Consider the following 13,354-nt stretch of genomic DNA (forward strand, 5'->3'; position numbering starts at 1 on the left):
AGCATGGCTATTTTGATAGCAGCATCTTTCTTACACAGCATTTACCATACCAAGACTTTTTGGAAAGAAATCTAGATGAGTATGTAGAAAGTGCATTATTACGACATCCTATAATACATTTCCTTCTAGATATCAAGAAGCTTCTCAACTCCACCTCGAAATGCAAGGGACTTATAATTTCCCACTAACGTTTATCATAACTATCTAAAAGCTGGCCAACCGTTTTATTCAAATGTATGGAAAGTTTGTTCAAATTCTTTTAAAGATTCTTTGATTTGCAGCCCCACAAGTATTTTCCTTGAGCTTTGCCCCACAAATATTTTCTCACAGAGCAATTATATCTTATCTTATATTTGTTTCAGTCATTGGACTTCAGCCATACTGGGGCACCGCCTTGAAATGCTTAATCGAACAAGTCGACACCAGCACTTTTTTTAAAGTCAGATACTTATCCTTTTGGTTACTTTCGCCAAATCTACGTTACGGAACAAATGACACCAGCTGACAAGCGGTGGAGGGTCATCCTCCCCACAAACACACACGCACACACACACACACACACACACACACTATATATATATATATATATATATATATATATATATATATATATATATATATATATACATACACACACACACACACACACACACACACACACACACACACACACATATACACTGTGTGTGTAAGATATTTGAGGACAGATTTATGCTTATAAAAAAACAGATATATAATAATAGATAACTTTATCAAAAAATATTATGAGGATAAAAATAAACCTTTTTTCTATAATGTTATTCAATAAACCCACCAATAAATCATCTACATGCTCCAATCAAGTGGTTCTGGTTGATTTTGGACATTACTCTGACTATTGCAGCTTTCAAAGAATCTTTGGTGTTATGACAATGTTCAATGGCCTTTCTTCATCATATAAGACTTATGTTTGATGTCATCACGGACAACATTTCTGACTGTTCCTTCTGATACATGGAGATCTTTTGCAATTGACCTCATGATCTGTTGAACTTGCTGGATAAATTCAGGTGTTCTGATGATTTCAGAGCATTTGTAATGCTTTTTATGCTTTGATACTGGTGATACGTTTCCATCTTCAGTCTCTAACTCCATACAAACTTTGTAGACGAAAGATCTGGCAACTTTTAAAACTTGAGATATTTCTAAATCACTATGCTCAGCCTTTATAACCACATTAACACCATGCCTCTTCATTTCTTGAGTAAGCTGAGGGTCTGCCATTATTATTTTCTGAAACAAAAAGATTATACAGAGTGAGCAAAAAATGCAGCAATGACCCCAAAAAGGTATTCCTCAAATACCTTACGCACCCTATATATATATATGTAATATTCTTTTCTTTTATTTGACTGCGGCCATGCTGGAGCATCACCTTAAAGGGTTTTAGTCAAACAAATCGATCCCAGGACTTATTCTTTGTAAGCCTAGTGCTTATTATATTTGTCTCTTTAGACGAACTGCTGAGTTACAGGGATGTAAACACACCAACATCGGTTGTCAAACGATTGTAGGAGGATAAACACACACACACACACACACACACACACACACACACACACACACACACACACACACACATACATACATACACAGACACACACACAAACACACACACACACACACACACACACACACACACACACACACACACACACACACACACACACACACACACACACACACACATACGACGGGCTTCTTTCAGTTTCTGTCTATCAGAAACACTTACAAGGCCTTGGTCGGCGCGGGGAAATACTAGAAGATACTTGTCCAAGGTGTCACTCAGTGGGGAATTTTATTGTTATAAAAGTATTCAAATTTTCTTGAACTTACTTTACTCTTAATTTAACATAGTTTTTCATCAAAGTAAGTTGAATCTAGAATGGCAGAAGAGTATCTTCTTAACTTCAACTAAAGTGACAGGTTGTTTATACCTGGGACATACCTTGACTTCAGTGGCCTGTCACATTTAATAGAGTAACCAGTGGTAGCACAATACTCCGAGATAAGAAACAACAATCTTTTGTGAATTCTTATTGCATTCCCACTAGCATGCCATTAATTTCGAGATATCCGCTGATGAACACAATATTGAATATCAAGCAAGATATGCATGGTATCATATGCTGCTTTTAATTAGACAGAGTGGACAATAAGTATGTTTGGTTGTACATTCCTGCTATATAGTTACAACAGTTTTCAAGCGTCTTTGTGATGACTAACTCAAGAGGTGCCAGTCAGATGCAATATGAGTCTAAGAGAAATTTGTGAAGTGTTCATCGATGTCATTGCCAAACAGTAGAGTAAACTGTTTATCGTAAAGAACATTACCAAAGTAAAATTTCGTTTTTTATAGAAACTGATTTGCACACCGTAGTTACGTAAATGATTTACCTTTAGTCTTGAAGCGAGAAGCCTAGTTTTCTCTTCAGACTGTGATAAATTTTGAACAAAATCATCCCCAAACTCTTGAGTAAATAGCCTTGGTTTCGAATTTTCTTCAATTATGTATTTACGAGGAGCTATTGAAGGTGCAGTACCTTTACCTAGAGCACCTTCATCACTGCTCATTTGAATATCTATGAAACTAAGCATATTTGAGTGTAAAAGACTGGTCATTGTTTTATATTGTTGAACCACTCTGTGTTGAATACAGATGTTGATAGACAAACTTTTTTTTGTTTTTCGCAGAAAGGCCAGTTATGTAAACAATACAAAAATAGCAATCAGCATGGTTAGTTTTTCCTTCTCTCAGTCTTTCGGGTACAACAAAACCAATCATGTAGTTGACTTGAACAAAAATGAGAGAAGGCACGATGTGATAGCCACTATTTGTTTTAGTCATATATATGACAACCAACGTATTTTTGATATATGGTTCGTCGTTCTGTTTTAGCAATAACAATATCACAAAATATCACAAACATAGCAAACAAAGTGTGGCCAGTTATTTCTCCATTCATGAAATATACTGATTAAATAACAGTAATCTGCGAAAGACAAAATATTTCATAAATAATTTATAACAAAAAAGAAAAAATATTTATTTCAAAAATTATACATACCACTGAAAAACCGAAGAATTTTGCAGTCAACATCAGAACAGCTTTTTGACTCACCCCAAATCATATCCAATGAAAATTTTTGTTCACCAGTATAATTTATTAAAGTTGATAGCATGCATGCATTGCATCTGAGCAGCTCCAAGTTCTAACAGAGAAATTCTATTCAGAATTCCAGTGCAGAATAATGTCAGAAATATCGACAATCGATATGATTTTCTCTATTTATCTTTCAGGAAAAATCTCGAGATCTTGATCTTAACAAAGCCTTTGACTTTGTAGTTACTGTAGATTTTTACCTGTTGTTGAGAGTATTGGTTGTCTTTCCTGCCTTTCCCGTAGTTTGAAAGCTTTCCACAACGGCCTTCTCACCCGTATCAAAATTGCACATAATTCGTTTTGAAGTAAAGTCTTGAGGCTGTATGATCACACTGACTTTTATATATATTTTTCTTAAGTTTTGAGTCACGATCTCTAGAAAATATAGAACTGATGAGAAATCTTTTAATCCAACAGGTTTGAAAGCCAAAGTTAAAGGAGGGGAATTGATATTTTAATCTTAATGGGTGCTGACCAGTTTTTTAAATAATAAAAAGGTAAATTTGATTATTTCTAGTGTTTTTAGTATGAAAAATAATTGCACTACGTTTAAAGGTGCTGATTAGAAAAAAATTAGACATTATTTTCGGCAGAGTAAGCAACGGGTGTAAGCAATGCAAACATTTTTGCATAATAACAGTTTGTAAACGGAATTATAGCGGAAACGTTTTTGGCCGAGTACTGTTATTTGTTTTTGCATAACATGTGTAACATGAGTTTATTTTCAATTCGCCACTTGGTATCATATGCATAAGAGCATTATATGAAACCCTATGAGACTCTCATAAACTCTACGAATGATTTGAGTTCCTTCCTATGCCGAGTACATACGTATAAGACGGCAAATATGGCACCTGATGACAAAGGAAAAGGTGTTTAATCTCACACCCTCGAAAAGATGACGTTACGAGTATAAAATTCTCTATGAATAACTTGTTAAAATATTTAAGGCATAAATTCTCACTAGAGAATTATGATTCGCAGATAGCTCATTCTCAAAATGAATTGTCTTTTAAAATGTTTTAGATAAATTATACACTACTCTTGGAGTCACAGCACAAATGTTCTCGTTGCGACACTTGTCAGAACTTTTCTGAGAGTTGTGGTGACACTATATTGAATCTTTTCAATTATTTCTTGTCTCACAAGCAACAATCCTAGATTTTGAAACCCCTTGTTGTTTGAATAATTTGAGAAATAATGATAAGATTCGTTGTCTTTGACAATTTCACCTTAAACAAGGGAATTTAAGATAGATAAGTTTCATCAAATATAGGAAAAGTACTGAAAAATAGTTTGAGAAAATTGAAACTTGAGTACAGGTAACAAATTTGAAGTTTACCGCATATGCGTTATCGTCATAAAGGCGGTGAGCTGGCAGAATCGTTAGGATGCTTATCGACATTTCATCCATCTTTACTTTCTCAGTTCAAATTCCGCCAAGGTCGACTTTGCCTTTCATTCTTTCGGGATTGATGACATAAGTACCAGTCGATGTGATCGACTAGCCCCTCTCCCGAAATTTCAGACCTTGTATCTACTGAAGAAAGGATTATTTTTTTTTTTATGATGTACTTCTAAGTTTCTTTACATTAATTTGAATAAGGAATTCAAAGCATTTACCTTGCTTTACCGACTCGCTGACAGATGCAAATTTGTTATCTATAATTGGAACTACAACATTGGTGAATGGAATTTGAATACATACGTCATTACTGCGCCTCCTTTAACTATAGGAGTTTTTTTAATGTTAGATTGTGTGGAAACTATTGGAAATAAATTTGTCTTCTCTAACACAAGAACAGGCATAGCTGTATGATTAAGAAGCTCACTTTAGCAACCGTTTTGGTTCGGTCCCAATACACGCCAGTCCAGTGTGTGTGTATGTGTATAAATAGGTGTATATATTTATGTATATGTGTATATGTGTAGATGTGTGTGTTTTTACTTATGTATCCCTTATCACCACTTGCCAACCGGTGTTGGTTTTATTACGTCGCAGTAGCTTAGCGGTTTGATAAAAGAGCCAGATATAATAAGTACCAGACTTTAAAATAAGTGCTGGGGCCGATTGTTCGACTAAACCCTTTTAGTCAGTGCCCCAGCAAGGCCGCAGTCCAGTGAGTGAAGTAAAAAGTAAAATATAGACAAAAACAATGATAGCTCTTAGGTAATTTCTGTTGATTGATGTCTGACATATAATGATAAAAGAATACAAAGATATTCTTTACAGTGAAATTTCCGATAAAAATACTAACTGGACGGCCTTACTTTCATTTCAGTTATGTCTGTAAGTAGAATCACGGTAACGGACGACAAATCCAGTACAGCTTTTATCCATCCATCCATCATTTCCGCTTACTGTTCCTGGAAGGATTGTTGGGGTAGAGTTCTCAAGCATTTCCTCCATAGGCTTCTATCAGAAGCAGCTATCACCACACTTTCGGCTGGATTCCCAAGTGTGACCAATTGAGACTAAGGATATTATATAACTATCTCATTCTTAGTCTACTCCGAGGTCTTCTGCCGTTAGGCTTCGCTGTAAAAATCCATCTTTTACACGTTTCAGAGGTTTTGTTCTGCAAGTCAAATATTGATCTTAGGAGTCACTAGAAAATCTACACAAAATGTGTAGTATTATGTTTATGTAAGATGATTTCATCCAGATTTTAATATCCACTGATTGTTATGACTGAGGGTGCTCTTACTTATCAATGTTACAGTTTTAGGTTGGCACCTCTCAAAATTTTCTTCAGATTACATGCAAAATATCTTTATGGTAGATTTGATTAAATTTTGAGGCAGATGCCTCTCCAGTTTTGCATTGAGGATTATTTCAATGTAAAGTTCTCTAGATTTTCAGTTAAGTGTTGTCGATCCTAAGGTTTAAAGTAACTAGACAAATAATCGTTATAGCGTCTCTTGTAAGGCTGAAACGCATTTTTGTCATCTTAAAAGTCTCTTTGTATTATATTTTTGGCCCAAACTACATATCTTATGAAGAAAGAAATATATATTTGTTATGCATTCCTCCACTCTCAAAACTATAATGGTCCTTAGTGAATATGAACCATAAAAAAACTCGCCACTCTGCTTTTTAACATACCAATCGCAGACAATATCTCCTAGTGTTAAAAAATATTTCTTGCTGAACATTAAATTACTCTATAATACATTGATATTGATTCCTTTACTGAATAGTTAAATTGTGTGCAGAAAACAACTGTGCATATACTATCAAGGAAAATTTATCATGCTGAAAGAGAAAAAAAGTTTATTTATTCATTTATTTACTTATTTGTTTATTGCCAAACTCTTTACATAGGTAAGTAATACAGCTTATCAGTTCAGTGTAATCAGCAAAGTTTGAAAGACAGAGCAGCTTCCAGTGCTGTAATATATGAACTGGATAAATAAATACCTGAACATAAAGAATAATGGTTTTCGAAAGGAAACGAAAATGAAGCGGCTGAAAAAATTAATTAATGTAATTGCTACATGTTGTATCAATGTTATTGATTTTATGCTTTTTAGAAAGGCCAATGTCGGATTTTAAGGTCATAAACGAGAAACAAATGACATTTCTTAACGTGGACTTTTTTTAATTTCCTGATTCAAATTCTAATCAGATCGAAGAGCGTTCTTTTGCTTGAGAAAGAGAAACATGTTCTTAAAAAATATTACAAAAAGAAATTTTATTACAAAAGTTTTTAAAAAAATGAAACTTGATGATTAACCCATTCAATTTCATTATTTTTTCATGCCACACTTAACTATAAATTAACAGGAAAAAAAACTGTCTTTCTTTTGCCAAAGAAATCTTTTGCTACGTATTACTATCTCTTAGCATTACGTTTTGATTAATTCCAAGCTTAATAAAGATTAATCAAATATATATTTATAAAACTAAATTCGCAGTTCGAATCTGGTCATTTGAAGTAGCTTTTTCTTTCTTTTACCAGGGTCTTTTTTTCCACTTGACAAAACAAAATCGCCAGTGAGTTCAGTCGCTTAAAAGTTCATATATTACTTTTCAGTCATAGATGGATGACGCTCGGTGAGAACTAAATTTCATAATATAAAACCCAGATACATACCCTCAGCATCATTACCAACTGTAACGTCATTAGGGTTTGTGTCATCCAATGTGGTAACTGATATGTGGTGGTATCAAAAAGTTCCCGGACTAGATATGTTTCATAAAAAATAGCTTATTTACCTAAGTGTTAACATCATCTCCATCGGGATAGTCATATTGCGCAGTAATACACCGATCCCAGCGTTCCTGCCACTTTTGGAATCTAGCCTGGAAGTCGTTTTCCGTAAGCGAATCGAGAACCTTCTCCGATTGGCTCTTGATCTGGACAACGGTATTAAAACGGTGACCTTTGAGCTGCATTTTCATCTTAGGGAAAGGATGGAAGTCCATAGGTGTTAAATCTGGCGAAGGGGGTGGATGCAGAAGCGATATCATGTTGCTTTGGGTGAGAAACTCGGTGACAAGTAGGTGCATTGTTGTCATGAAGATTCCAATTCTTCGCGCACCACAGATCCTGTCACTTTCGTGGAATGTCCTTCCTCAAAAGCTTCAAAACATCGTAGTAGAACTCTCGATTGACCGTCTGGCCCTAGGTGGGAGCGAATTCTCGATGCACAATACCGTGGATGTCGTAAAAATGATGAGCATGCTCTTGATTGAGCTGCTGCTATGTCGTGCCTTTTGAAGCACCCGTGACACTCGAAACATTGCGTACAATCCATTGCCTCGTCGTTTTAAGCTTGCCAAAGCATGTTCGATATCTCTGCAGCAGACTTTCTCAAGTTTGGCGCAAGATTTCACGTTGGCTCTTTGGACCAGCTTCCTGTCCATGACAAAAATTGCAGACTATAGCATATACGTGATCACTAAAACAAATTTCAGAACTTTCTGTCCGAGGATGTAAGGCTAAGAGTTGTGGTGGAGGGTAGATCACCCATATGCTACGCATGTGGAGAGAAAGGCCACATGAAGGCGAGGTGCCTCCAGAGAGAACAACAGAAGGAACAAACTGAGAAGCAGGAGAATGCCACCAAGTGGTACACGTCGAGGTAAAGGAGACAAGTACAGAAGAAGAATTCACGATAGTAAAAAGCAGAAAGAGAAGTGAAAGAGCAAGCTCTCCGCCAGAGAGGCAGAAAAAGAAAACAGAAGTAGAGAAAGAGATTGTGAAGAAAGTAAGAAGAGAGGAACGTGAAATGATGATTGACAAGGAGATTGGAAAGGAGCTTGAAAAGGAGCTCAAGGAGGAGTTGCAGAAGGAGGAGACAACAGCAAAGACTTTGGTTATACTCTCACTTTCCTTTTCTAGTGAAGCTTGAAAAAGTTGATGAGGGTTTCGCCAAAGAGGAAGGTGCTTCTAATCTGGCCACTAAACAGATATACACTGCCCTTCTTTCCCAACCAAAGGAAGACGACGAGACATTCTTTACCGTTGACTCTGCCGATAGCGAGATATGTCCTGAATGGTGTTAGCGTATGCGGGCAGGCCAGGCTGAAAGCACCTCCGTGCCTTTAAAGTTTATTCCAAACCGGTATGCTTTCTAGTAGCACTACTAAGCCAAAGATTTCAACTCTACAAACTTAAACTATCCTGACTACAACGTAACAAATTTCCTACTCTCACTCACATTCTACCAAATTTACTGTAGGACGACATCTCTCTTTCTCTCTTCTATTACTTTGCCTTGAAGTAAAACTTGAAAAAGTTTATGAGTACTTGCTGGAAGTGGTAAGTATGTATCTCAGCTCTTTCAGTCTAGCCCACCACACAATTTCTTTTGCCATTTCTACGAGACAAGAAAATGGCTTACTTTTCGTAGTTAAAGGAAGGTGCTGAGAGAAATCTTTACAATAGAGTCGGCTGAGAGCCAAATCCATAGCTTTCGTGACGATAGCTGTTCAACAAAATTCCACAACGGTGCGCATTCTCTACTGATGACTCCTGAAATCCAATGGCGTCTGGTATACGAAGTTTTCGAATAACTGCACGTACACAAGCAAGCTGTTTCCAAGTCTCTCGGTTCTCCATTTGTCAGGGATCGTCTTTTCTCAGTCTATTTCTGGTTGAGACTAGTCACCCTGCTCGCAACCTCGTCTCAGTAAAAACATCTGTTCAGTGCGTTACGACACCGTCCGGTGACATGGACTGCCTTTCCACGGTGCTGAGCTGCAAGATCACTGACTTTTCAGGTTAGTCTTTCTCCCTATCATATTTCCGTTGTATCCGACACTATTACAGTGACGTTGTTTGCACATAGTGATACGGCTCTCCTGCTCACCAGTCAGAGCGGGATGCTTCACAAACCCTTCAGTTTCTACTATAGTGGCTCGAAAACCAATGCGCTCAGAATAATTGAGAGAGAATATTTCTGACGTACTGAATGCTGGATTCGAAACGGTTCCAGTAAGTGAGCATTTATCCTGATCAATAAACGAATATCGCTGTGCATTGCAACGATCCATTCTCTTAAAACAGGGCCGAAACCGGCTGTCTTGAGGACAGTTACCAAGTATTTGAGCCTGCCAGAAACTTTCGATTGATCAAAGGTCCCTATCAAAGCTAGCTTTACTATCTATCTTTTCTTTGATGTATGAAATAAATTGCGCATGTCTGTGCTTTCCCGGCAACACTCTTTACAAGAAGCTACCACCTTGGCCAAAATTTTTAAGACCGCATACCGCATTCATCAAAGTTAAGTTACAACCACTTAATATGGTCATTATTTCAGTTTTTGTTATCAGCCTTCCGAAACACTCTGCATTTTCCGCCAGGGTAGGCACAATTGTCCACTACCGTCTCCTTCCCAATTACTCCGAAGAGTCGAGCGAATTGCTGCTATAAAACCGCACACAGCTGTTTGGAATCGAATGGCACCCGTTCGTCTCAATCCGTCAAAGATCGAATTGCAAATTTGTTGCCATGTCGCACTTCTGATCCCTCGAACGTCTTTCTTTCCTTCGTTTCCTAGTGCACGTGCCTTAGTTATAACAATGTAACATTCATGTTTCAGGTTGAAGAAATGATTGAAGGCCAAACTTTCAGCTAGCACGCTGGTCGCAACGTCTTTCCTAATCGCTTCTAATTTACTCACCAACTTACCCTTTGAATATTTCGCTCTACTGCTACTACTTAGCTAAAACTTAAAGAGCCTTTTCAACTTGCCTTCTTTAAAGAGCAGTAGCACAGGTTGTTAACGATTGTCTCCACCGTCTGTCGTTTAATTAAAATGTTAATCTGCAGATTCTGAGCGTCGGGAAAGATGCATGTAGGTACTAGTTGTCAGATCTCCGTTCCATTCAACCTCAGAGTTTTCTGCATTAGGTGACCTTTTACTTTCCTTTGTCTGCTTTCCCTTGTTCATAAAGAAAGAAGAGTGATGTTTCTGCACGTATATGTGTTCGTGTCGTAATTCGTTGTGGAGTGGAGGTGGTGAGTAAATTAGGAAATTTACTTTTTGGTGGGTGACACGTCCTGTTATTGTTGATGTCAGAGCGGTTCCTGCGCTGTAGTGATGCTATTGTTGTTGTTACTTCTGCTGCTGCTTATAATGACTTTGTTCTTGTTTGTTATTATAGCTGTTGTTACTGTTGTGGTTGCATGCTGCTCTTGATGTTATTTTGGAGATGTCAGCAGCAGTGAGGGCTTTCTTTCTTTGAGACTTAACTATAGATAGAAAGTCCTTGCTGATTTAAAGTAACACATACGTTGCACCTTTGCAGTTTGCTCTCTGCCACCATGAAAAAAATCTTTCATCCGGCAAAATAATCAGGCTTGACATAGCTCCTGTTCTTTCTTGATCCAAATGGATCAAGAGATTCCTTCATATTCCCAACCAGTTCTCAAAATGTTGCTTGTGTACCTCTTATATTTTGTCTAATTTTCAATGTTTCCTAAAACAGCCTTCATTAAGTAGATGGATTATTTCCACATTTCTTTAGAAAAGGCTATCGAGTAAATCTTTAATTTAGCTATGTAATTATTTATTTATTTAATATTTTTGGTCTTGATCTCAATGGGGAACCTAATATTGATCTGGTTTTAGTAGCTGTCGCGAGTAATGAATGATTTTTACTCAAAACGGATTTCAGGCAACTTCCTACTAAGACTTGGCTTGATCTTTCTGCCTGTATAGCTTTCTTTTAAGTTGTTAGCTACGCATCAATAGGTTACTGTCAGCCTTCTCGTTTCCTCTCTTTTCTGGTTTAATCACTCTGATTTTCCATCCTTACTTCCTCACAACTTTTTGCTTGCATTATGTCTTCCATTGGTATTTCATTTCTTTCTGATATCCACGCTGCACGGCCAAAAGACCCAGTTTGCAGCTCTGCTTAGCTGTAGCTTTTGCTGTTATTGCTGCTGCTTTCGGTACTGACGAACTCGATGGTCGATGGAGGTGAGGGAGATGATTGGTACTGTGAGGGCATGTTTGTGCATCATGGGGTTGGTGCAGGCGGCAGTATTATTGTTGCTGTCGGTAGAACTACAGTTGTCTTTTTCTTTTTGACATTCATTTTTGTAGTTGTAGTTGCTTTTGTTGTTTATTGTTCGATGCACATTTGCTACTGCTGTTACATCTTCTACATGACTTGCCCTCCTTCCCCTCTGGACATCAGGTCTAGGAAATAGTTTTAACTGAAAAGGAAACACAGCTCCTCCTTCAAAAAATTTTTGCCCGCTGCCTTTCAGATTTACTGCATAGTGTAAATTTAAAAATTTATATAGCAGTATAATGTTTCAAATTTTTGCCAAATTTACTACTTCTAAAAACTTTCGAACTAATTTTATAGATCAGACAACAAACTTACTAACCGTCTTTCTAATAATGCCAATAATAATATTTAAAATTTTGGCACAAGGTCAGCAATTTTGAGGGAGCTGCTAAGTCGATTACGGAATTTGAACTGAGAATGGTAAGACAGTCGAAATGCCGCTAAGCATTTTGCCCGGCATGCCAACGATTCTACCACCTCAGCGCCTTTTATAATAGTAACAATAATAATAATAATGGTTTCAAATTTTGCCACAAGGGCAGCCATTTTGGTGTGGGGAATGAGTCAATTAAATCTAACCCACTGTTCCACTGGTACTTAATTTATCGACCCCAAAAGTATGAAAGGCAAAGTCGACCTCAGCGGAATTTGAACTCAGACCGTAGCAACGGGCGAAATACCGCTAAGTATTTTGTTTAGCGTGTTAACGATTCTGCCAGCTCACCACCTTAATAATAATAATAATAATAATAATAATAATAATAATAATAATAATAATAATAATAATAATAATAATAATAATAATAATAATAATCCTTTCTACTAAAACCACAAGGCCTGAAATTTTGGGGGAGGGGAATAGTCGTTTATCGACCCCAGTGTTTCACTGGTACTTAATTTATTGACCCCGAAAGGATGAAAGGCAAAGTCGATCTCGCGGAATAATTATAATAACTATAATGTTTCAAATTTTTGGCACAAGGTTAGTAAGTTTAAGGATATGGATTTTAGTCGATCACATCAACCTCAGTACCTAACTGGCTCTATATTTTAGCAACGCCGAAAGGATGAAAGGCTAAGTTGATCTATGTGCAATTTGAACTCAGAGTGAAGTGTAGAAAGAAATGCCTCTAAGCATTTTTGTCCGACGCTCAAAAAGTTGTATAGGGACATCAGCAACTGTAAGAAAGAAAAGAAGGAAGAAAGAGGAAGACAGAAGTCAGAGAGAGAAAGAAAGAGAAAGAGTGAGAGAGTGAATGACATATATGATGACACAGCAACATCAAAGGAAGTTCAATAGCATTGGGAGAAAATATGAATAAACCATTCCGTGCAATCAAAGTGCACATAGGATTAGAAGAGAAAGAAAAAAAACGGTAATAGCACGACAAACGTGACTCAGCATAACTCACGAGGAACTAACCAACACAGTACAGATTTAAGGCAACTGGAAAGCTATTGCAATTGGCAAAATTCGTTATTTCTCGCTGAAATGCCTTACTAGTATTCATACATGTATGAATGTTAGTTATAGTAGCTGGTCTTATGCAGTTATGACAGCATTCAATTGTTATTAAAACTGATCAGAATCGACATATCAAAACAGCATAGAAAACAATTC

At 36.9% G+C, this 13,354-nt stretch overlaps 1 protein-coding gene across 3 annotated transcripts in view; it reads right to left on the bottom strand.

The window, feature by feature from the left end:
* Positions 1-618: 618 nt before the first annotated feature.
* Positions 619-13,354, bottom strand: part of LOC128247605 (uncharacterized) — a 28,010-nt gene continuing 15,274 nt past the window's right edge. For 2 of the 3 annotated variants that reach the window (XM_089350946.1, XM_089350944.1), the window contains exon 2: positions 619-1,272. In XM_089350946.1, coding sequence (XP_089207072.1) covers positions 916-1,263 — 348 coding nt within the window. In that variant the 5' untranslated portion in view covers positions 1,264-1,272 and the 3' untranslated portion in view covers positions 619-915. Of the gene's footprint in view, positions 1,273-3,107; positions 12,448-13,354 lie in introns of those variants that run through there. The other variant, XM_089350943.1, reaches the window with a different exon arrangement.

Source organism: Octopus bimaculoides, chromosome 4 (genome assembly GCF_046866305.1).
Source record: "Octopus bimaculoides isolate indiv1 chromosome 4, ASM4686630v1, whole genome shotgun sequence".
Taxonomy (NCBI): Eukaryota; Metazoa; Mollusca; class Cephalopoda; order Octopoda; family Octopodidae; genus Octopus; species Octopus bimaculoides.